Raw genomic sequence first — 26,462 nt, forward strand, 5'->3', positions numbered from 1 at the left:
ATGATACTATAATGGTGAGTACATGTTCATATTAATTTGTTAAAACCCATAGAAATTACACCACCAAGAGTGAACCCTAATGTAAACTGTGGACTTTGGATGATAATAATGTGTCAACATGGGTTCGTCAACTGTAAGAAAATGATCAATGTGGTGTGGAATGCTGTTAGCGTGGGAGGCTCTTGGTGTGGGCCTGAGGGGTGGGGGGGATGGGAGAAAGGTGGAATACGAGAGCTCTCTGCACTTTCCATTCACTTTTGCTGTGGACCTAAAACTGCTCTAAAAATAGTTTATTAATTTTAAAAGAAGTTCCCTAGAAAAGGTTGAAAATACAATAGAAAATATACTCATCGTGTATCTAAATAATTGAAAGCAACAAACTTACACCACCCATATTGAATCTGCCTAGATCTAAGCATGATGTCTCCCTGGTTCTTCTAACCAAATCATAAATGTTGCCATTAAAATATTTATTTTAATTCAGGACTCCCTCATAGCTAATAAACAAGAATGGGAAGGAGAAATTGAAAAACAAACTGAATGCAGCTGCTGAACTGAAAGTTTCACAGCTCTATTTAATGGTACCCCTTAATTTCTTTTCTGAATAGGTCCCATACAAGGCTGAACTGCATGCCACCCAGTCAAACAACCTACATTTTCTCCTTAATTCACTTTGCAGTGTTATTCCATCATGTACATTGTTTTTAAAATTTCTCAGGAGATGGACAGCATTCCTGGTTTGTTCTTGAATTTTGATATACAGGACATGGTAATAATTCTGGCAGTTAAAAACAGGCCTCTCTAAATAAAAGTATAACAGTGACACACGTATACAGGGAAACCAGTTAGAGAAAATCAGGTTTAAAAACAAAAAACAGGCAATCAACTTTTCTTATATGTTTTGTTAAACTTATTTTTTTAAGTGAACTTCCCTATGCCCATTAAGAGTACTTCAACAAGCACTATTGTCATTATTGGCCACATTACATACCAGATGAAAATGCCTTTAACCAAATAGAGAATTATTAGAGGGTTAGTTAAAACTTGAATACAAATAAATTTTGAAATATATATTGGATACATGTAAGGAAAAACTGGGGTATTACTAGAGGATTTACAAAGTTAATTTTGAAAAGGTACTATTTAAACAACAACAAAACAAGTGTTATGGCAAGGGCCTTTTAAATGGTGCCTTTGTACAAAATAGCAATTAATGAAAGTTCAGAAGCTAACAGAAATAACTTAGCCAGAGAACAGAAAAGTGCCTCATCTTATAAGTAAATTCATAGAGAACTTAAATTTTGATAGAAAATACATTTGATCTCCCCAAAATATTTTTAAGTATTACATAAAAAATTACAAGGAAAAAAAATAACTACTACGGTATTCATGCATTTACAAATGGCAAAGAAGCCTCTTGCCTCAAATATTTCATATGTCTGTGTATATGTCTGAATCCGAGAATGTTAGGATAAAACGAGAAACATGATACAGAAACTAGAAAAACAAAATAAAATGTCACCTAGTGACAGGAGCTGGATAATAGTTAGCAGCCATAGCTGAGCGCAATACCTTTCTCTAAGACGTTGTGCAGCTACTGAATAGCTAAAATAAAATCAAGGTTTTCAAATCATTGAGAATTGAATATTTTATGTACATACTTGTTCATACTCAAACAATAAAAGTCATATTCTGAATGGCAAAAATACTCAGAGATGAACAGTAAATAACTAAGATGAATTGTAAGCAACTGCACTAAATCTGTGTCTACCAGCTTCTATAAAAGATTTTGCAAACCAATTTTGTGAGTGCTTGCTGAATTATGAACCCTCCATTTAATTCAAATTTTTACAGAGATACAAAGCATTTTATAAAATTTTGCAGAAATGTTGACACGTTGAAAAATAAATCTGCCACATAACAAACTGATGAGTCCACTGTATAGCCTCTGCTTCAAAATCTATGTCAAATGTGCCATATTTTTTTTGCCTCATTCATTCAACTAATATTAATTTATATACCAGGCACTGAATCATTATTTCCTAATCATCTTTTGGTTCCAATTTAGAACTGGCTTCCTTTTTAAGAACTTTCTCCAAAAGCAGAAGACCAAGTTAACATTCACCTCCTAGCACTCTGTCCTTACTCCCCAAAGGATTTATCTTCCTTTTTTTAAAAAAGTCCCTATGCCACCAGCAGACTCCATGGGTACGGACTGAACCAGGCACTGTGAATGAAGTCTAGCTTCCAATGTGTTTAGTTTAAACAGGTGAAATCACACCAAGCATGAATGGGCTCATAAACATTTTAGTGCCATGAACCTTTTCGGCAACATGGTGAAGCCTAGGAACCTCTTTCTCAGAATAATATTTTTTTAAAGACAAAGTAAAATACTTGGGGTTATAAAAATTGACATGTGGTAGAATATGTTTTTATTAATATATTAAAATATAGGCTCTACCATGATTTTGAACCATAAGCATTATTTAGAGAATTATATAAATAACATCAAAATGATATGAAAATATCCATTATTTCTATTACTCACAAACTCACCAGCAAGCTAGTATTTCAGTGGGTTATTGTACATATTCATAAGTGAAAGAAATTTTCACTACAGGTTAAAGAAAATAAAGATGAATTTTTTTCTTTCTAGGTTCACATACTGTCTAAATATTACCCATGGACCTCTCAGACCCAGGTTAAGAAGCTCTATTTTAGATTCAAGAAGAACTGTAAGAGATCCTAAAACTCATAAAATAGTTCTCATAAAATTCTCTTCCCTCCAAGAAATTATAAGATTTGGTGTGAGACCAAATTAAGAATACAACAGTACAAGAATGCCAATTTATATGTATTGAGCTGTTACATAACACACCAAAAGGAAGATCCATCAAAGAAATAATTGATAAGTTGGATTTCATTAAAATTAAATACTTTGATTTTCAGAAATTTTCAAGAGAATGAGAAGACAAATCACAGACTGGGAGAAAATATGTACAAAACACATATTTGATACAGGAGTGTTATCCAAAATATACAAAGAACTCTTAAAACTCAACAATCAAAAAATGAACAAACCAATTAAAAAGTGGATGAAAGATACAGACAGCTCAATAAATAATATATACAGATGGTAAATAATGTATGATACATCCATACAATAGAATATTATTCAGTGCTAAAAAGAAATGAGCAATCGAGGCATGAAAAGACACAGAGGAGATTTAAATATCTGCATATTAGTAAGTGAAAGAAGCCAATCTGAAATGGCTACATACTGTAATATTCCAACTATATGACATTCTGAAACTATGAAAACTGGGACACAATGATAGAAGTAACTAAAACATTCTTTAAGTTATATAAGATGTTCTGGTAACAATGGAAATTCATAGACAGGAGAAAATACAGCTTCAGACTTCTGCAGCACCCTAACTATGGCAATATGAAATATACATTAATACAAAGGAGATCTGACATAACAGATGGACTATCAAAATGAGTCATGCTGGTTACTCCAAGTAGAGTGCTATAAGTGACATAACTTCCGGACTGTTTCTTCAAACTTAACTAAATTCCCACAACATTCAGATCATTTCAATAAATCTTTGTCTTCATTAATTAAATCAATCCTAATGATCAACAATTACTACAAAATCTTCCTCTCTATTGAAAATACCTAAGATAATCAGAGGAAAATTATTCAAAATACTTTATATTATCCTCTTACCATCATTCTTTATCTGAAAAGATGAAAAGAAGGGGGAAAAGATGGGCCTTTCCATCAATTTTACCTAATATTCTGCAGAATAAGATAAAAATGGCAGTCTCTTCAGACCCACCAAGCAAGGAAAAGATTGCAAACTTACGTAGATTGTTTCAGCTCTGAAAGCATAAGAGCAATTTTATCTTCTATTCATAATCAAAGTATTTTAAAAATAAGTCCACTGAAGTGGAATTCCACCACTGGACGTATTAAACCAATTCCTAACTATGAAAATTGTTAAAGAGAAAGTATTACATTTTTGCCCTGTTTTTTGCATACAGGAGAACTATGGTTCATTTATGGTTGATGAGAGAAAAATCTTTTTTAAAATACAGCAGTTAATCAATACAGAAAATATGATAGAACTAGAAAAACCACCATTCTATAGCCTTCAATGTAACAAAACTATTTAGTAAAAAGTTGTTTCAGAAATGAGGCCAAAATAACACTCTGCACTTGCTAATCTCCACAAGACAACCTATTTGCAAAATGTAGATGTCTGATGGGTCACTAACTTATTCTTGTGATCAAACATAGTATCATAAATTGCAAGAGAGCCTGATATAATGTGTCTCCTGCTGGGATGAAATGATGTAGACAGCAATACTTAGGAAGTTTAAAAAAAAATCTTGAGGCCTGAATGTATTTAAAAGCCTTTTAGGGAATAAGGAAAACATTATTATAATGAAAAAAATATGTGACAAATGCAGAGTTTGGATAAGATAACTGCTCTGGACACTGAAATTTAGGGGGAAAAAGGTAAAAGTAATAAATTGGATTAAAAGGACCCAAAGAGACATAAAATGTAAGGAGTAAACTTTAATTAGACCTTGATTTGAAGCAGTTAGAGAAACCATTTTTGAGACAATTGGGAAATTTTAAATTATGACTTGGATATTAGATAACATAATGTGTTACTTTTCTGAATATAATATAATATTTGCCTATAAAGTACAAGAAGGGCCTTACTCTTAGAAAATGCATGCTTAATTCATAATGGGTGAAATGTCATCACGTACGTAACTTACATTCAAACAGTTCAGCAAAACACAAACACACACACACACACACACACACACACACTATATTAAAATGTGAAGACCTGTTTAATCAGTACATCTGTCACTGTATTGTTAAAAAGAAACTTGAAGTTACAGAGAAAATGCCATTCACATACATATGTAGTTTCGTATATTGAAGTCCTTGCCTTACTAATAATACAGAAATTAATGCAGTTCAACAGCACTGTTTATCTACTATTATTTATCTACTGCTACTACTTAATCACAACTTTGCTCAGAGTAAAACTAATCTTTAGGGAGTTTCTAAATTTTTATTATAAATTCATTCATTCAATAATCACTTACTGAAAACTATTTACCTATCTCACATACACTAACACATATATTTCATATTTTCCATTTCCAAAAAATTGGTTGGAAAACCCATAACATAAATGGGGGGGTGAAGGGGAGGGAAGGACATACCGCTTGTATTAAAAGCCATACAGCACACTGGTTTTTCATGAGCAGGGAAATGGGCCACGATGCCATCACTGTCAGAATCCTCACTCACAAGCACCTTTACAAAAAGGAAGAAGGCAAATGGAAGTTAACCAACTACTGAGCCTGAAGATATACAGATACACCACTGCATCCCTGACCAAATAACATGTTTCCACTACATTTGAAGATTATTCTTGGCAATATAAGGTGAGAATGTCACTTCAGAAATAGGAAAAGATGTAACATGTCCCCAGCAGATCAATCATATAACCTCTAAAAACAGTTGGTTGACTTGACTGTACATGACAGAGACAATAATTTCTTGACACGTAGATTCAGAAAAAAATGAAAAGCATAAAATCAGCTATGCAGAGCTTCATCTAAGAACAGAAGCAAGAGTTCTTATTGTGTTATGGCCTGCTGAAAAACTCTTGGCCATGACTGGAACAGAACAGTGAAAAACAACATAAGTTAAATACAAACAAACAGCCATATATTAGAGGAATTATCAAAATATTTTTTACTTAAAGTACAAAAGTTATGGTCTTTTGTACTTTAATCTAACTCCTAGATTTTAGATGTACACATCACTTCTTTGAAAATATTACCAAGCAAAAGTATATTGGAACAGGCAGTTTTGTATCTCAAATTTATTCCCCTTAATTTTCTTACTAAGCATATTGAAATACAATTTACATTCCATACAATTTGCCCATTGTGAGTACACTGTTCAATGATCCCTAAGGAAAAAAGTTTTAAAATAACATGTATTCGTTTTACAAAGCAAGTAATTAACTCAAGAAACAAAAAAGTTTCACATATCTAATGTTGCAAAGGAAAAACCTACTGTACCAATATTGGATCATGATCGACATAAAGAATTTAATCTGAAGTAATCCAGGAAGTAGTCCTACACTGGCAAAGTTAATTTTTCTTTTAGAGTAAAAAGCTTTACAGAGGTGTAATTTACATTCCATAAAAGTCACTTATTTTATGTTTACAATTCAATGATTTTATACAGTACTACAACCATTACAACAATCCATTATATAGAAACATCTGATTTGTCACCGTTTCCTATCTTAATGCTTTAATCTTCTTGCCTTATTGTTCTGGCTAGAACCTGCAATTCAGTTAAGCTGCAGACTGATCATTTTTCTGTCTGTAGATTTTTTTCATTACCACTTAAACCATTTTTAAGTATTCACTTCAGTTCTGTTAAGTATACTCATATTGTTATCTAACAGATTTCTAGAACTTTTTCATCTTGCAAAACTTAAATTCTATACACACTAAACACTAATTCTTCCTCTTCCCTCCTCCCACCCTTAGTAACCACCTTTTAATTTTGTTTCCATGATTTTGACTACTCTAGATATTCAAAATAAAAGGATGAATTTAGTATTTGTACTTTTGTGACTGGCTATTTCCCTTAGCACAATGTCCTCAAGGTTCATCCACATTGTAACATGTAAAAAGATTTCCTTCTTTCCTAAGGTTGTGTAATATTATTACATTGTATGTATATACCACATTTCTCTTTATCCATTTATCTGGCAATGGACATTTGGATTGCTTCCACCTCCCGGGTACCGTGAATAACACTGCAAAGGACAGGAGTGTGTAAATATCTCTTCAAGATCCTGATTTGAATTATTCTGCGTATAAATGCCGAAGTGGGATTACTGGATCACATGGTAATTCTGTTTTTAATATTTTGAGAAACTTTCATACTGATTTCCATAATGGCTGCATCATTTTACATTCCCACCAAAAGTTCACAAGGGTTCCAACTTCTCCCCATCTTCTGTCAACACTGTTAAATTCTGTTCTGTTGATAGTGGTCATCCTGACAGGTAGGAGGTGGTATTTCACTGTGGTTTTGATTTGCTAATGATTAGTGATGTTGAGCATCTTTTCATATGCTTATTGGACATCCCTACATCTTCTTTGGAGAAGTTTCTATTCAAGTCCTATGCCCATTTGTTAATCGGGTTATTTTTTTTATTATTATTATTGTTGAGTTGTAGAAACTCCTTATTCATACTATATATTAATTCCTTATGAGCCATATGATTTACAATGATCTTCTCCCACTCCATAGGGTGCCTTTTCACTTGGTTGATTTATTCCATTTAGACACAGAAGTTTTAAAGTTTGATGTAGCTCCATTTGTCTATTTTGTTACCTGTGCTTTTGGTTTAATATCTAAGAAATCATTGCCTGATCCAATGTCCTAAAGATTTTCTCCTATGTTTTCTTGTAGGAGTTTAATAGTTTCCAGTCTAATGGCTGGGTCTATAATCTATAATCATTTTTGTATATGGAATAAGGTAAGGGTCCAACTTCATTCTTTTGCATGTAGCTATCCAGTTTTCCAAACCTCATTTGTTGAAGAGACTGCCGTTTCCCCACTGTGAGCTTTTTCCAACCTCGTCAAAAATCTTTTGGATGCATATGCATGGTGTTATTTCTGCACTCTCTATTCTGTTCCATTGGCCTACATATCTATCTTTACACCACTAGTACATCATCTTAATTACCATTGCTTTGCAATGTGATTTGAAATGAGGCAGAGTTGTGTTTTTCTTTTTCCAAGATTATTTCGGCTTTTCAGGGTCCCTTCAGATTCCATAAGAATATTAGGATGTTTTTTTCTATTACTGCCACAAAATGTCATAGAGATTTTCACAGATATTGTATTTAATATCACATTAGGTGCTACGGATATTTTAACAACATCGTCTTCAAATCCACAAGCACGAAATGTTTTTCCCATTTTTTGTATCTTCTTTCACTTCTTTTAACAATGTATTACAGTTTTCAGGGTACAAGTCTTTCACCTCCTTGTTTTCGTTTATCCCTAAGAGTTTGTTTCTTTGAAAAAATAATCAACAAAATTGACAGCCCTTAATTAGACTAACAAAAAAAGAGAGAAAATTCAAATAGCTAAAATTAGAAATGATTATTTAGTAACATATTGTTTAGCTTCCATGTGTTTGCGTTTTTTACATTTTTTTCCCCTGTAACTGATTTCTAATCTCATAGCGTTGTGGTCAGAAAAGATGCTTGATATGACTTCAATTTTCTTAAATTTACTGAGGCTTGATTTGTGAACCAAGAAGTGATCTATCCTGGAGAATGTTCCATGCGCACTTGAGAAGAAAGTGTAATCTGCTGTTTTTTGGATTGAATGTCCTATAAATATCAATTAAGTCTATCTGGTCTATTGTGTCATTTAAAGCTTGTGTATCCTTATTAATTTTCTGTTCGGATGATCTGTCCATTGGTGTAAGTGAGGTTTTAAAGTCCCCCACTATTATTGTGTTACTGTAGATTTCCTCTTTTAGAGCTGTTAGCGGTTGCCTTATGTATTGAGGCGCTCCTATGTTGGGTGCATATATATTTATAATTGTTATATCTTCTTCTTGGATTGATCCCGTGATCATTATGTACTGTCCTTCCTTGTCTCTTGTAACATTCTTTATTTTAAAGTCTATTTTACCTGAAATGAGTATTGCTACTCCAGCTTTCTTTTGCTTTCCATTTGCATGGAATATCTTTTTCCATCCCCTCCCCTTCAGAATGGCCATCATCAAAAAATCTACAAACAATAAATGCTGGAGAGAGTATGGAGAAAAGGGAACTCTCCTGAACTGTTGGTGGGAATGTAAATTGATTCAGCTATGGAGAACAGTATGGAGGGTCCTTAAAAAACTAAAAATAGAATTACCGTATGACCCAGCAATCCCACTACTGGGCATATACCCAGAGAAAACCATAATTCAAAAAAGACACATGCACCCCAATGTTCACTGCAGCGTTATTTACAATAGCCAGGTCATGGAAGCAACCTAAATGCCCATTGACAGATGAATGGATAAAGATGTGGTACATATATACAATGGAATATTGCTCAGCCATAAAAAGGAACGAAACTGGGTCATTTGTAGAGACGTGGATGGATCTAGAGACTGTCATACAGAGTGAAGTAAGTCAGAAAGAGAAAAACAAATATCATATATTAATGCATATATGTGGAACCTAGAAAAATGGTACAGATGAACCGGTTTGCAGGACAGAAATAGAGACACAGATGTAGAGAACGTATGGACACCAAGCGGGGAAAGTGGTGGGGGTGTGTGCATGTGTGTGATGAATTGGGAGATTGGGATTGACATATATACACTAATATATATAAAATGGATAACTAATAAGAACCTGCTGTATAAAAAATAAAATTCAAAAATTCAAATAAAATAAAAATAAAATTAGAAATGAAACAAGAGCCATTAAAACTGATGTCACAGAAATAAAAAGGATTATAAGATATATCTATGAGGCCCTCATTGTCCTGAGACCAAAACAAGAGAAAGACAAAAAGAAAACTACAAATCAATATCCCTGATGAATAATGATGCAAAAATCTAAAAGAAAACAGGATCAAACAAAATTCAACACATTAAAAGGATCATACACCAAGAAAAGTGAGACTTACACTTGGAATGTAAGGATGGTTCAACATACAAAAATCAATTAATATAATATACCACATTAACAAACTGAAGAACAAAGGATGATTGATTGATCATCTCAATCAATGCAGAAAAATAATTTGACAAAATTCAACCACTTTCATGATAAAAACACTCAACAAACTAGGAATACATGGAAACTACCTCAATACAACAAAAGTTACATATGCAGAATCCAAAGCTAATATTACACACAATGGGCAAGACTGAAAGATTTTCCTCTAAGATCAGTAAAAAGGCAAGGATGCCAACTCTCAGTACTACTATTCAACATAGTACTATAAGGTCTAGCCATAGCAACCAGACCAAAAGGGGGGGAAAAAGAAAAAGAAAGAAATACAAGGCATACAAATTGGAAAAGAAAGAAAATTACCTCTGTAATAGATTTTACAGATTACACACACACATACACACACACACACACACACACACACACACACACACACACACACAAAATTCAACAAAGTTGCAGGATATAAAATTAGCACTCACAATCAGTTTCATTTCTATACACTAACAAAGACCAAATTAAAAAGGAAATTAAGAAAACAATCCCATTTGCTATATCATCAGATTTATCAACTTTGTTAATCTTTTCAAAGAACCAGTTTTGGATTTTCCCCATCATTTCACTGTTTGTTATTTTGTTGACTGCTGGTCATATTTCTATTATTTACTTCATTTGTCTTGCTTTGGTTATAATTTGCTGTTTTTGAAATCTCTTAATGGAGAGCTAAGATTATTAATTTAGGACCACTTTTCTACTATAACCATTTAAAGTTGTAATTTTCCCATTATTCAATAATATAGCTGCAATTATAATTTCTGATATGTTCTATTTCTATATTCATTGCATTCAAAATATTTTCTAATTTACTTGAGACTCTTTCATTTCATAATTTCATTCTATTATTGATTTCCATTCTTTAGATTTGTTTTATGGCCAATCATATGGTCTATCTTGGAAAATGTTCCAGATGTTCTTGAAAACAATCTTACGTTTGTAGGTTTTGGGGGAAGATTTAGGTCGTGTTGGTTGACAGTCTTAATCAAGTCTTCTGAATCTTTAAAAATTTTCCGTATAATTTTTCCATCAATTATTGAAAGCACAGTATTTAAATCTCAAACTGTAAATGTTAGCTAGAATTTCTTCTTTCAATCTGTCAGATTTTGTTTAATGCTTGCTGCACTATGTTGTTAGGTGTTTACACATTATTAATTGTTTTATCTAGCTATTACATTGACTCTCTTATCATTATGAAACGTCCCTCTTTTCCTCTGGCAATATTTCTTGACTTAAAGTCTTTTATCAGATATTAATATAGCCATTCTAATTCTATTATGGTTATTGTTTGCATGGTACATTTCTTCCATCCTTTTACTTGAAACAATTATGTCTTTGAATCTAAAGTGATTCTGGTCTGACAATCACTGTCTTTTAACTTGAGTCCATTTATAGTTAATAAAATTACACATATAATTGGATTTAGGTCTGCCATTTTCCATTTATTTTTATGTCTCAGGTGTTTGTTGTTGCTCTGATCCTCTTCCTTTGTGTTAAACAATTATTTTTAATGTTTACTATTTTTATCTTCTATTAATTCTTTGGATTAATTTCTTAAGTGGTTACTGTACAGGCTATATAAGGTGCTGTATAGACAAGAAGATTACATGTTAATTCCACACTTAATTGCAATAAATTATAGCTCCTTGCTCCAGTATAGCTCCATTTCCTCCCCATTCCTTTGTGCTATTATTATCATGGGAATTATCAACTGAGAAACATCATTATTCCCTAAAACAATCTTCCAATTACATATATGTTGACATGTTTAATGTTGCCCCAAAGGCCTCTGAGACTCTATTTTTTTTTAACTTTTTATTTTCTATTGGATATAGCAGATTAACAATGTTGTATTAGTTTCAGGTGTACAGCAAAGTGATTCGGTTATACATATACATGTATCTATTATTTTTCAAATTCTTCTCCCATTTAGGTTGTTACATAATATTAAACAGAGCTCCCTGTGCTATACAGTAGGTCCTGTTGGTTGTCCATATTAAATATAGCAGTGTGTACAGGTCAATCCCAAACTCCCTAACTATCCCTCCCCCCGACACTTCCCCCGTGGTAACCATAAGTTCACCATAAGTTCGTTCTCTAAGTCTGCGAGTCTGTGTCTGTTTTGTAAATAAGTTCATCTGTATCATTTTTTTTAGCTTCCACATATAAGCTATATCATACGATGTTTCTCCTTCTCTGACTTACTTCACTCAGTATGACAATTCTGTCCAGTAATGTACTTATTTTCTGGGGAAAAGATTTGCTTATCTCTTCACTTCATCATAGCTGGGAGTCATTCCTCAATGACCACAAAATTCATACATACAAATCACCCCATATAAGTGGATAATGCTTAGTAAATTTATACAGTTGTATAACCATTACCACATTCTAGATTTAGAATACTTCCAACACCCCCCAAATTTCTTCATGATGACTTTAGAACACCAACCACAAGCCCCAGACAATCCCTAGTGTATATTTCATCTCATCTGCCTTTTCTAAAATTTTTCAAAGTATTTCAAATAAATAGAATCATGCAATTTATCTTCCATTTCTTTCTAAATATATAAACTTTTTGTTCAATCATATTGCTTCAGGTATGATTCATTTCTTTGTATTGCTTACGTGTATTCCACTGTATGGAGGGACCACAACATGTGGGTTCACCAAACAATTCTTGGCAATTTGGATTATTTCCAATTGATTGCTATTATGCATAACGCTGTTATGAATATCTGCACACACATCTTTTTTGTGAAACATGTTTTTATTTCTCTTGGGGAGATACCTAGAAGTGGATTTGCTCAGTCATATGGTAAATATATACTGAACTTTTTAAGAAATAGGAAAAACTGTTTTCCAAAGTATAGATACTTTCATATGTCCACCAGTAGAGTATAAGGTTTCATCTCTCCACATCCTTTTCAACAGTTTATACTGTATGTCTTTTTAATGAAGGGCAATCTATTGGAGACGGAAATTAGAATGGTGGTCAACAGGGAGTGTGAGAACAGGGGGATGGGGAGTTACTGTTTAATGGGTACAGATGATGAAAGTTCTGGATATGGATAATGGCAATGGTTGTACAACATTGTGAATGTACTTAATATCACTGAATTGTAAACTTAAAAATGGCTGAATGGCAAATTTTATGTTATATATATTTTACCACAAGTGGGGGGAAACATGGGTTATAAATTATTTCTCTCATCTCTCTTTTCCATTCTTCCATTTGACTTTCAAAAATGTTAGGTAAGGAAAACAAGAAAAAGAGAAGAAGCTTATAGGAGCAGTCTCCAGGAAGTGTGTTAAACTAAGTCTGCTAAATAACTGATAGATTGCTTTAGGAAATATGGTATATATACAGAGTTGTGCAACCATTATGACAATCAAATTTCGAACAATTTCATCACCCAAAAGAAACTTCATAACCATTAACAGTCACTCCCCACCTGATTCCCTCCCGAACTCCAAGCCCTAGGCAACCAATCTATTTCCTCTCTATGTAGATTTCCCTATTCTGGACATTTCATATGAATAGATTCATACAATACGTATTCTTTTGCGACTGGCTTCTTCCACTAAGCGTAAGATTTTCAAGGTTCATTCATTTTGTAGCATGAATCACTACTCCACTTCTTCTTATTGCTAAATAATATTACATTGTATATATATACCACATTTTATTTAACCATCCATCAATCAGTTGATGTACATTTGGGCTGCTCCTATTTTTTGGCTATTACAAATCATGCTGCTACGAACATTCATGTACACGTTTTTACATGAAAATATATCTTCATTTCTTTTGGTAATATATCTCCTAAGAGCAAATCTCTTCAGAGACAAATTGCTGAGTCAAATGGTAATAACTCCTTTCCGAAGCGGCTGTACAATTTTACGTTCCCACCAGCAGTGTACCAGGGCTCTCATTTCTGCTTACTGGCCACTGGCATATCATATTTGGAAAGATGGCTATTCAAATCCTTTGCTCATTTCAAAATAAGGCTATTTATCTTTTTATTATTCAGTTATAGGAGTTCTTTCAATATTCTGGATACACACACAAATGAATGCAAGTAAAACAAATGGTGAGAGCTGAATATGGTCTGTAGCCTAGTTAACAGTAAAGCGTCATTGTCAATATCCTGGTTTTGATATTTTACGACAGTTATATAAGATGTCACAGTTTGGGGAAACTATCTTCAACTTACTGTGAGTCTACAATTACTTCAAAATTAAAAGTTAAAAATGTAGAACAGGGACTTCCCCGGTGATCCAATGGCTAAGACTCCACGCTCCCAATGCAGGGGGGCCTGGGTTTGATCCCTGGTCAGGGAACTAGATCCCACATGCTCCAACTAAAGATCCCGTGTGCCACAACTAAAACAAGATCCTGCATGCTGCAACTAATAAAAGATCCCACATGTCACAACTAAAAAGATCCCGCATGCCAGGCACAGCCAAATAAATAATAAGTAAATATATTCTTTTAAAAGAGTATTAAAAAATGTAGAGTATACTGCAAGCTTTTTGATTTCTTTCATGCTGATAGGTGACAAGTGGTATCTTAGGGTAGTTTTGTCTTTCTCTTATAACAAGTCAAGTCTAAAGATTTTACACCATTTTTAAGTATTTTATTTTTTCACTGAAATATTTTGTCCTTTGCCCACTTTTCTATTTTAACTCAATCTTATGATTCCCTTTCCTTTCATATATTATAACCCTATACCTCTCCTTCCAATACAATTAGCACTGAGTACTCTACTTGATGGTACTAATACAGAAGCCATCCAGCAAAAAGGCTCATTAATCTTGGCGAATACCAAAACCTCATGCCACTATATAGGATTCTTTGAATGTTCTCTTTATGAACTTCACAAATATAACAACCAGATACTTTTGTAGAGATTCTCTCCACTGCATCATCATCTTGCCTAAAATATCAATATCAAATCAATACCAGCGATATCCCAATACAGTTGTCCTGAGACATTTAATTTTTACTCACTACTTAACTAAACAGGCTAAACCCCCAAGTATATGTAGCAACAACTTGCGTTTGTTAAAACAAAGCAAAGCAAGGTGGATACAAGGTGGATAAGGCTTTATCATATGAACAAAAAGATAGACAAACACCACAGGAACCATCAAATTACTATGAATAACACTTGTATTTGCAACCAGGGCAAGAAATAGCTCTAGTTTATGTTATCATTCTAGAGCATTTTTCTTTGATTAGAGACTTTGCCACCTTGTTAACTAAAATTATATAAATTTATAAAGGCAAATTATATCGCTTAACTTATCCTAGCCACGAAATGCTTTTAAATAAAACTTGAAAGTAACACAGATAGAAATGGACAAAGTCAAGCAAATACATTCCCCTTTAATGCAGGTACCATACAGTGATCCTGTCACCATCAAATCAAACTAATCAATTCAGCATCAGAAAGATGGTGAATCAAATTTTATACACTATCCCTGTAAACATGAAAATATATTTATTAAAGGCTCAATGGCTTTAAACAGCAAAAGTGCACATAATGTCAGCTTTAGTTCCTGATATGTATAGGGACAAGAAGAAACACTATAGCTAAGGTCAAACATCAGTGGGAAAGGGCTAAAAGTGATAAATCCATGACATTAACCACTGCAGTCTTTCTAATACAACCCAGCATAACCTAAAAACAGCTTTGTACTTCAACTGAACTATTTATTAGAGACAAAAATGTCTTCCTGACAAAAAACAGATTCACATTAATAAGACAGTATTATATTGAGGAAATCTTATTGCTTAAAAAATATTTATAATTCCTTAAAAATGCACATAGCAACTTATTATTTATTTCCTGTCTTTTAATAGAATTTTTAAATCAATCAAAATTGCAGAGTATAAGTAGGAATGAAAAGAGATTATGCTCCCGCCAAATAATAGAAAAGATAAAACTTTTCAGGTTGAGCAACACTTTCACTTTTTTAACTTTTAAAAGGTAACATTTCTATGATTCTTATTTCCTAATGAACAACTTTACTTGTTTCCAGGGTTAACAATGCACTTATACAGAAAAATGAACTTTTGTACAATCTGCTGTTCACTTCCATATTCCAAATGTGAGAATTCCAATTTAAAGTTATAAAAAGTTAACAAAGAACTAGGGGGAAAAAAACCCCAAAGAAACCACATGTGAAAACACAAGACCAAATGCTATGCTTTTCGTATAAATTAAATTTTTCTTTTTACTCATTACATAAATGAATGAGTTATAGCTCTATTTCATCAAAAATAATAAGAGATAACATTTTCAACTTTTAAATTACCACAAATCAGTCTGTCAACAAATGCTAGATGCTTAACAGATTTAAATCCACTCACCAAACTAGACAGTGTTGAGGAGGGTTGTTACTACTTAGTAAATGTGGGTGGCCTTGGAGGTGAATTAATTAAGAATCGAAGGACAAAAGAAAATATTTTTTACTTTAACACTCATAAAACACTAAGGGTTTATATATTTAATTCCAATTTAAAAAGAGAACATCTGTATGTGTCTATCAACTTGAGCTAATTAACACAACTTTAAAAAAAAAATCATTACAGTCAACTGAAAAGTTTGCTAGCACTTCATTAAAATGAGTTTTAAACAGGAATACAAGTCTGTAACATATCTGATTAACCACAAAGTTAAGATGGGAAAGGCAGAGAATTATATTATTCAGATTTTAAATAAAATATAATAGCCAGATTCAATAACCCAGAAATTCAAAGATTTTGGGGGGTGTTTTAATTGCAGCACAGTCCATATTTTTTTGAAATGCCACTTGATCTTACTATAGGAATTAGTATATGAGTACCAGCCAAACGTAATCTTTCATCAAGATGCAGAACCACATATACTGGAAGCAGATTTTCTCAAAAGAACATGCAATATTTAGGGTTAATATTTTAATGGCTCACATAATTATGTTCTGAAAATGGAATTAAATATAAATTCTATATAAAATTAAAATAATTTCTATTTCCAAATCTTGCTCTACTCCTATCTCATTCTAGTAATCAGGTTTACATTGTGTATTTATAGCAAGGATCACAAACCATGAAAATTACCTTCCTTTCAGAAATGTATTTTAAAATTCATGACTATGATTCAAAAGAAAATACTGTCTATGAATGTATGAGGGAGAAAAACAAAACCCAACTGGTTTCTTTCTAGCAAGACTTACATAAGCATAATGTATTTCTCCATGCTTATAATCACTCCTAAATGTTTCTGAACATAGGCTGTAAAAATCTATTTTATGTGAAGATATAAGATCTTATAATAAGTTATTACCATTTATATATTCTAATATACTCTTTGAGATTTTTTTGTATTTTTTCATATTTATAAGGAGGTATCTGTAATAAAATTTGTAATAAAATTTATTAATATTATTGTCATTTATTACCATCATAATTAGTCATAATTAGTCTAAGTTATAACAAGTGTCATTAAAAAAAAAGAAACAGTACTAAACAGTATAAATGAGATATATAATTATTTATTTATGGAACAAATGTCCTGATGAAGAGATAGCAAGAGAATTCTATAGAACCTCAATTTTACCTTCAGGTTTGATACATTAACAACGTCTGAAATAATAGGTTTTAACATGTTACTCATCATTTTTTAAAAGGGTCTACACCATTTATAGTTTTTATAAAATATTGGCTATATTCCCTGTGTTGTACAATAATTACTCATCATTTTTTGAAAAAAACAAAATTCTAACCTGAGATAACCTTAATTTTCTACAATTCCAAATTAACACATCTCCAAATACATTTTGTATGATCTTGATCCCAAATGATATTGTTAGTTACTCCATCCTCTGCACAAAATGAACATTACATGCACCACATGTTCTTACCTGGCCCTCTCCAACTGTCTCAGTGTCAATTACTGTGATGATGCCTGGGACCAGAGGACTCCGCCTTGAATTACTATGGATGGCAACATCATCTTCTGTCACACCTGAAGGCAGCGTGCCTGTCAGCTGAGTCACCACCTTCCCAACCATTGTCAGGCCAGTTTTCAATGTCTATACAATGAAAGGTAAAATGTATGACTTCACATCAGTATTTGGATTCTAAATAGTAATACATGTTTTGTTAATTCACATTAAATTCTTTATTCTCTAACAAGCTTATATGTAGCAGTGCACTGTCACAGAAATTCAGTCTGATTTTTATACGATCTTAAATTTTAGTTAGAAAATTGGTATTAGATTGAGTGAATCAGTAGATTCCCCAAAGCCAGCATGGTGAGAATAAAGCTATAGGTAAATAATTAAAGAGTTTGTTTCACATGAGGATACAATTATACTTTTATTAACAATATTTATTTTTCCCCTCTCCTCAATGCATATAACTTAAAATATGTGAAATATTAAGAAGTAGCAACTATGTGATGTTCTATTTTTTAAACAGTATAAATCTAATACTGAGTCAACTTTTTAGCAGGAAAAAGACTGAGATACTGGTAGAATTCATATGTGAAAACAACTCTGATTCCAAAGTAAATCTATAATATGATGTTATATAATATTGTACATCAAGATTTGGCATGTAGAAAATACAGTCTCCATCTAAGATACTTTTTACTAGATGAATGAAATGTCATATAAAATTAACCAAGAAGGCTCTTTTCTCTCTGCTAACAGAAAACAATTTAATGTAATGGTCCTAATATATTATTTCAATTAAAGACAACTTAAGACGTTTCAGAATTACATTTTAGTTCCATTTCATTGAAAACAAAGAGATGAAACTAACTCATGTGCATGTTTTCTTTTATGTGAATCTCATCTGATTATTCTCATAACCATTAACAAACATCATATTAAGTAACGGGGTTTTCTCTTTTTGTCCGAAAGGGAAGAAAGTGAAAACAAAGAGAAAATTATGTGATTCATAAACACATTAACATATCTAATCATTAGAGCCAAAATAAGTTGTTTAGATTACATGGACATATCAGAAATTATGTATGATACAATAGACACATATCCTCATACTGTGAGGAAAAGTTTTTATTAAAATACTTCAAATTAATCTTCAATACCGTGACTTGCTCTTTTTAAAATAATTATGGACCTATATTCTGGCATATGCTACAGCTAAATTTTAAAATGTATATTATATATACAGCATTTCAAATATTAATTTATAAATGCTACTAGGCAAAAAAAGGTTGTTTATAAAGGCCTAAATGTAATTTAAACAACAACCAGATGGAACTAAAAAAAAAACAAAACAGGGCTTCCCTGGTGGCGCAATGGTTGAGAGTCCGCCTGCTGATGCAGGGGACACGGGTTCGTGCCCCGGTCCGGGAAGATCCCACATGCCGCGGAGCGGCTGGGCCCGTGAGCCATGGCCGCTGAGCCTGCGCGTCCGGAGCCTGTGCTCCGCAACCGGAGAGGCCACAACAGTGAGAGGCCCACGTACCGCAAAAAAAAAAAAAAGAAAAAGAAACACACATAATATATGTATTATTTTACTGTAGCTACGTTCCATGGAAACTTGATTATGAACTCAGAAATGGTTAAGGCTCTTTAACAAAAATGATCTGGATAGATATCCTCAAACACCTCTACTCTTTAAAGAAGAGAAAATTGAGGCTACAGAAGTGAAAGAAAATGGCAGCTCAAACAGCCAGCCAGCGACAAAGCCAGAACTCAAAACTAGGACTATCTCTCCAAACCACTATCCAGTATTGCCTTGTAATCTATTCCTGTTACTACCTGTGATCTCACACACTTCATGAATTCAGTACACAAATGCATACTGGGAAGGAGAAATGAAAACCGTAATAGTGTATCCTAATAAATACTTAAATAAAATAACCAGCAAAGCCATTTGCTGAATTCAAGCAAAATGATATAACTTACAGCTGACTGAAACCAAGAAAAAGCCACAAATCAATTGTAACTGTTTTGTTTAGTGCTAAAAACTCAAACTGCAGTGATTATAAAACACATTAGTGCTCCTCAATTAGCAGCCAAACATTTGTTTCAATAATTCACAAGAAATGACTTACACAAAGTCTGTTAGAGTGTTGTCAAGAAAGCCTCTGAAGGACCAACAAAACCAGGCGCCACAGTATATTGATGTCAAAAGCGGGCCAGGAAGCCTGATTAACCTCTGAGATGCTTCAGCTGATGTACTTACTCCATTAATGCTAATGGAGATGCTCCCACTTAAACGGAGCTATCCCTTTATCAAAGGAATGCCTTTCAGGTTTAAAGTCTTTAATTGTTTATCCTCCCTGTTTGCCCTTGAGCTTATTATTTCATGCTCTTACACCAATGAAAAGGAATAAAACTAAAATAACTGGAGCACACAGAAAGTGGAAGTAATGTACCAAAGCAAACCACAAGATAAAGGGAAAAGTTAATAGAAGAGAACGAGGAAAAAAACTCCAGAAAGAGGGGGAAAAGAGTAGTATATTTCAGCGTTAAAGGCTAATATTACAGAAAGAGTTAACGATGCTTCTAAAAAAAAAACAACAACTTAGGACTATTGGTTGGGTCTTCTTATCAGTGGACAAAAAATTAAACCCAAAATTTAACAGTCATCAAATCTTTACTTTGTATAGTAAGTAACATGACAGTACTATCTACCATAGCTCATTAACTTTCAAAATAAGGTCTAATGCAGGGTGTGAGAGAGGGGTGCTGGAAGCTTTCTACATTAGTAAAGACCTTTGCCTCTAGGAGAAATTTGTTCCCATGTTACAGTCATATCAGCGAGCACTAGTGTCCTCACAATCTGAAGAATATTACAAGAATATTCACATAACTAATCTGTACTGTAAAGTGCTGAACATAAGACTATAACGAATGTGTCAGGTAATCTACTGTGACCAAAAATTCAAATGAGCATGGTTCTTATTCTGTTCTGTTGCAGACAGATTTGCCAAAGGGTCACTAGTCATCTTTAACCTTTCTCAGGCCATATCAGTTGTCCTCCCTATCCATTAGGACTAATGGTGCTGCTTTCACAAAAGCTGTTAGTTGTCATTAAGAAGTTATCAGATAACAGGAGAAAACAGAGGCATTTTTATTAAATCAATTTACAACGCTGGGGTTAAAGCACATTAAAAGGAAAAATCAAATAAAACAGTTATAAGGTAACTAGAATATATGGACCAATATTTAATAAATATTTCAAAATAATCCAATTTGAACAATTTCAATATTAAACTTCTTCCTTCAATACGACCTCAGAGAATTTTTCACTATTATATTCTTTATAAGGAAAGCCAAATTATTTGGAAAGATGAATTTTAAGTGCTATTTGAAAATCCAGGAAAAAAAAATTATTTCCTCTAAAGAGATTCAAACACATATACAATTAATATAATTTATACTTACAATTGTAATGTAAGACATAAAAGAGAATTAAAAATTTAATAATTATTTCTTCTATATAACAATGTGGTTAACCTATATGAAGCCACATGAGAAGTTATCAGAGAGAGAACAATATTAATGATTACTCTGTCAAAGGAAGTGTAGCATTCTTTTTTTTTCCAAATTCATTATTACATTTATTCCATTATTGAATTCATTTATTCACTGCTACATATTGGGTTTACAGAAATGAACAAAATATAGTCCCCGACCTCAAGGAACTCACCATCTAGTGGGAGAGACTAATAAACTGACAATCATAAACAATTATACACACACACATATGTTACCAAACCAGGTTCATCTTGCCCAACACACAGCAAGCCAAAAAGCTGAGACATCGAGGTTTGTAGCAAAGAGAAGTTTTCTTCACAATATAGCCAAGCAAGAAGACAGGAGAACAAATCTCAAATGCACCTCCCTGAAGGCAAGGGGCTCGGGGTATTTATGTGATAAAGAATAAAGAAGCAGGGCGGTCTGAGGTGTGGGGAGTGTGGGAAGCGTGGGGGAAAATGATTGGGAAAAAATGTACAGGCGTAACAAAGCTACAGGTCTCTGCACATTCAAAAGGTCATGGAGCAGACCCTTGCACAGGCCCAGGTGAAGGGTAAGTGGCCCCATCCAGTCTTTTGTTCTTTTTCAATAAAAGGGTTTCTTTCATTTTTTTTAACTTTACTTTTTTTATACAGCTGGTTCTTATTAGTTATCTATTTTACACATATTAGTGTATACATGTCAATCCCAATCTCCCAATTCACACCACCACCTCCCCACCCCACTATCCCCGTGTGGTGTCCATCCGTTTTTTCTCTACATCTGTGTCTCTATTTCTGCCTTGCAAACTGGTTCATTTGTACCATTTTTCTAGATTCCACATATATGTATTAATATATTTGTTTTCCTCTTTCTGACTTCACTCTGTATGACAGTCTCTAGATCCATCCACGTCTCTACAAATGACCCAATTTCGTTCCTTTTTATGGCTGAGTAATATTCCATTGTATATATGTACCACATCTTCTTTATCTATTCATCTGTCGATGGACACTTACATTGCTTCCATGACCTGGGTATTGTAAATAGTGCTGCAATGTACATTGGGGTGCATGTGTCTTTTTGAATTATGGTTTTCTCTGGGTATATGCCCAGCAGTGGGATTGCTGGGGCATATGGTAATTCTATTTTTAGTTTTTTAAGGAACCTCCATACTGTTCTCCATAGTGGCTATATCAATTTACATTCCCACCAACAGTGCAAGAGGGTTCCCTTTTCTCCACACCCTCTCCAGCATTTGTTGTTTGTAGATTTTCTGATGATGCCCATTCTAACCGGCGTGAGGTGATACCTCATTGTAGTTTTGATTTGCATTTCTCTAATAATTAGTGATGTTGAGCAGCTTTTCATGTGCTTCTTGGCCATCTGTATGTCTTCTTTGGAGAAATGTCTATTTAGGTCTTCTGCCCATTTTTTGATTGGGTTGTTTGTTTTTTTAATATTGAGCTGCATGAGCTGTTTATATATTTTAGAGATTAATCCTTTGTCCACTGATTCATTTGCAAATATTTTCTCACATTCTGAGGGTTGTTTTTTCATATTGTTTATAGTTTCCTTTGCTGTGCAAAAACTTTTAAGTTTCATTAGGTCCGTTTGTCCATTTCCATTGTTTATTTTTGTTTTTATTTCCATTACTCAAGGAGGTGGATCAAAAAAGATCTTGCTGTGATTTATGTCAAAGAGTGTTCTTCCTATGCTTTCCTCTAAGAGTTTTATAGTGTCTGGTCTTACATTTAGGTCTTTAATCCATTTGGAGTTTATTTTTGTGTATGGTGTTAGGAAGTGTTCTAATTTCATTCTTTTACATGTAGCTGTCCAGATTTCCCAGCACCACTTATTGAAGAGGCTGTCTTTTCTCTATTGTATATCCTTGCCTCCTTTACTGAATATAAGGCGACCATACGTGTGTAGGTTTATCTCTGGGCTTTCTATCCTGTTCCATCGATCTGTATTTATGTTTTTATGCCAGTACCATATTGTCTTGCTTACTGTGGCTTTGTAGTATAGTCTGAAGTCAGGGAGTCTGATTCCTCCAGCTCCGTTTTTTTCCCTCAAAATTACTTTGGCTATTCAGGGTCTTTTGAGTCTCCATACAAATTTTAAGATTTTTTTGTTCTAGTTCTGTAAAAAATGCCATTGGTAATTTGATAGGGATTGCACTGACTCCATAGATTGCTTTGGGTAGAAGAGTCATTTTCACAATATTGATTCTTCCAATCCAAGAACATGGTATATCTCTCCACCTGTTTGTATCATCTTTGATTTCTTTCACCAGTGTCTTACAGTTTTCTGAGTACAGGTCTTTTACCTCCTTAGGTAGGTTTATTCCTAGGTATTTTATTCTTTTTGTTGCAATGGTGAATGGGATTGTCTCCTTAATTTCTCCTTCTGATCTTTCGTTGTCAGTGTATAGGAATGCAAGAGATCTCTGTGCATTAATTCTGTATCCTGCAACTTTACCAAATTCATTGATTAGCTCTAGCAGCTTTCTGGTGGCATCTTTAGGATTCTCTATGTATAGTATCATGTCATCTGCAAACAGTGACAGTTTTACTTCTTCTTTTCCAATTTGTAGTCCTTTTATTTCTTTTTCTTCTCTAATTGCCATGACTAGGACTTCTAAAACTATGTTGAATAACAGTGGCAAGAGTGGACATCTTTGTCTTGTTCCTGATCTTAGAGGAAATGCTTTCAGTTTTTCACCACTGAGAATGATGTTTGCTGTGGGTTTGTCGTATGTGGGCCTTTATTATGTTGTGGTAGGTTCCCTCTGTGCCCCCTTTCTGGAGAGTTTTTATCATAAATAGGTGCTGAACTTTGTCAAAAGCTTTTTCTGCATCTATTGAGATGATCATATGGCTCTTATTCTTCAATTTATTAATATGGTATATCACACTGATTGATTTGCATATATTTAAGAATCCTTGCATCCCTGGGATAAATCCCACTTGACCATGGTGTATGATCCTTTTAATGTGTTGTTGGATTCTGTTTGCTAGTATTTTGTTGAGGATTTTTGCACCTATATTCATCCGTGATATTGGTCTGTAATTTTTTTTGTTGTATCTTTTTCTGGTTTTGGTATCAGGGTGATGGTGGCCTAGTAGAATGAGTTTGGGAGTGTTTTAATAAATGTTTCAAAATAATCCAATATGAACAATTTCAATATTAAACTTCTTCCTTCAATACGACCTCAGAGAATTTTTCACTATTATATTCTTTATAAGGAAAGCCAAATTATTTGGAAAGATGAATTTTAAGTGCTATTTGAAAATCCAGGGTGGGCAAAAAAGATTATTTCCTTGAAGGAGATCCAAGCACATATATAATTAATATAATTTATACTTACAATTGTAATGTGAGACATAAAGAATTAAAAATTTAATAATTAATCCTTCTGTATAACAAAGTGGTTAACCTATATGAAGCCACATGAGAAGCAGTCGTCAGAGAGAGAAAAATATTAATGATTACTCTGTCAAAGAAAGTGTAGTATTCTCTTAAGGAGCACATACTACATGGCTTTTTAAATATTCTCCATGTTATATGTCTCATGGTAATATATCATATTACCTAGAAATTATTAAAATGGTAAGAAATAACAAGAAGAAATTTTATTTTCTATTTTCAATAATGACAGGCTAGGTAAATCAGATCAATCCTACCAATGAAAACAAGTAGGAAAACCGGGGAGTTTATTTTTCTTTAATTCTGCTTGAAGTTACTGAATATTGAACAAAATAGTGATGAGTTACTAGGTCAAAATCCAAGAGAACAAGGAAATCCAGACATGTGAGCTGGTATTTAGGCCTAAATGCACAGGATGATTCTAGAGGGGGCTTCTAAGAGACTGAGTAGTGCTTTTGATAGACTTGTGGAACTAGGTAGTCATGTTCAAGGGGGTCTACTTTCCCTGCATGCTTTGGGTTGAAACATAAAGGGACATACAATAGAAATAAGAGTGAACCTGTAGTAATCAGGATCTTACAGCTATTTCAAGTGACCTTTATTTAAATAATTTAAGTAATCTTAATCTGTGAAATTGGATTAAGATGATCCAAGCCTAGATCTCAAACTCACATCTGTTTCTACAAATCTTTTTTTAAAAATTCTAGCAAACAAGGAGTCAAGACATTGTAAATGAGAACTAACAGTAAACAACAAAAACAAAACTAAAAGGGAGCCAGATAGTGAAATGATCAGAAACAGACCATGTCTACTATGTTTAAATAGTTTGGCAATTTGAGAAAAACTGAATTCTAGAGAACCAGAAACTATCACTATTTACTAAAATGTTTTATCAATGCATATATGTTCGATTTTATCAAATGCTTTTGGTGCATATATTGAGATAATTTGTATCATTTTCTCCTTTATTCTGCTAATGTGGCAAATTACATTCACTGATTTTGAGTAGTAAACCAGCCTTAATTGTGGAATTATCCCAAATGGATTATGACACATTATCCCTCTGCGTATTTTCTTTTTCTGCTAGTATTTTGTTTAGGATTTTTCCTATCTATGTTAATGAGCAAGACAGGACTATAGCTTTCCTTTTTCATAATGCTCTTGTTAAGTTTCAATATCAAGGTGATCTTAAATCATGAAACAAGATGAGGCATAACCTGATCTTTTTATTCTATAGAAGAGTTTTCGTAATATTGCCATTGTTTATTCTTTTTTTTTTAACTGAATTATAGTTGATTTACAAGATTGTGTTAGTTTCAGGTGTATGGCAAAGTGATTCCACTACATATTTTTTTTCAGATTATTTTCCATTATAGGTTATTACAAGATATTGAATATAGTTCCCTGTGCTATACAGTAAATCCTTATTGTTTATCTATGCCATTGTTTATTCATAAACATTAGATAGAATTCTCTGGAGAAGGTATCTAAATATGACAGTATCTTTGTGAAATTTTTCTTTCCTTAGCAAAGTTTTATATCCACTTAGACAACAAAGTACAGGAATTATAAGTGTACACCATGATAAATTTTCACAAGTGAACATACTAATATAACAGGAGTGTAATCTATAATATAACAGTAAAAATTATAAAGTAATATATTTATAACTA

General features: G+C 33.1%; 1 protein-coding gene across 7 annotated transcripts in view; it reads right to left on the minus strand.

Annotated features, from left to right (window-relative positions):
- The window catches only part of BCAS3 (BCAS3 microtubule associated cell migration factor), a 578,866-nt gene that overhangs the window by 399,917 nt on the left and 152,487 nt on the right, over nucleotides 1–26,462 (minus strand). For all 7 annotated transcript variants that reach the window (XR_004347453.1, XM_032616301.1, XM_032616303.1 and 4 more), the window contains 2 exons: nucleotides 17,785–17,955; nucleotides 5,257–5,350 (listed from right to left, as the gene is read on the minus strand). Coding sequence is in view for 6 of the 7 variants with exons in the window: in XM_032616301.1 (XP_032472192.1) it covers nucleotides 5,257–5,350; nucleotides 17,785–17,955 (265 nt within the window). In the remaining variant the exon portion in view is untranslated. The remainder of the gene's footprint in view (nucleotides 1–5,256; nucleotides 5,351–17,784; nucleotides 17,956–26,462) is intronic.

The sequence above is a fragment of the Phocoena sinus genome, chromosome 20 (assembly GCF_008692025.1).
Source record: "Phocoena sinus isolate mPhoSin1 chromosome 20, mPhoSin1.pri, whole genome shotgun sequence".
In the NCBI taxonomy this organism is placed as follows: Eukaryota; Metazoa; Chordata; class Mammalia; order Artiodactyla; family Phocoenidae; genus Phocoena; species Phocoena sinus.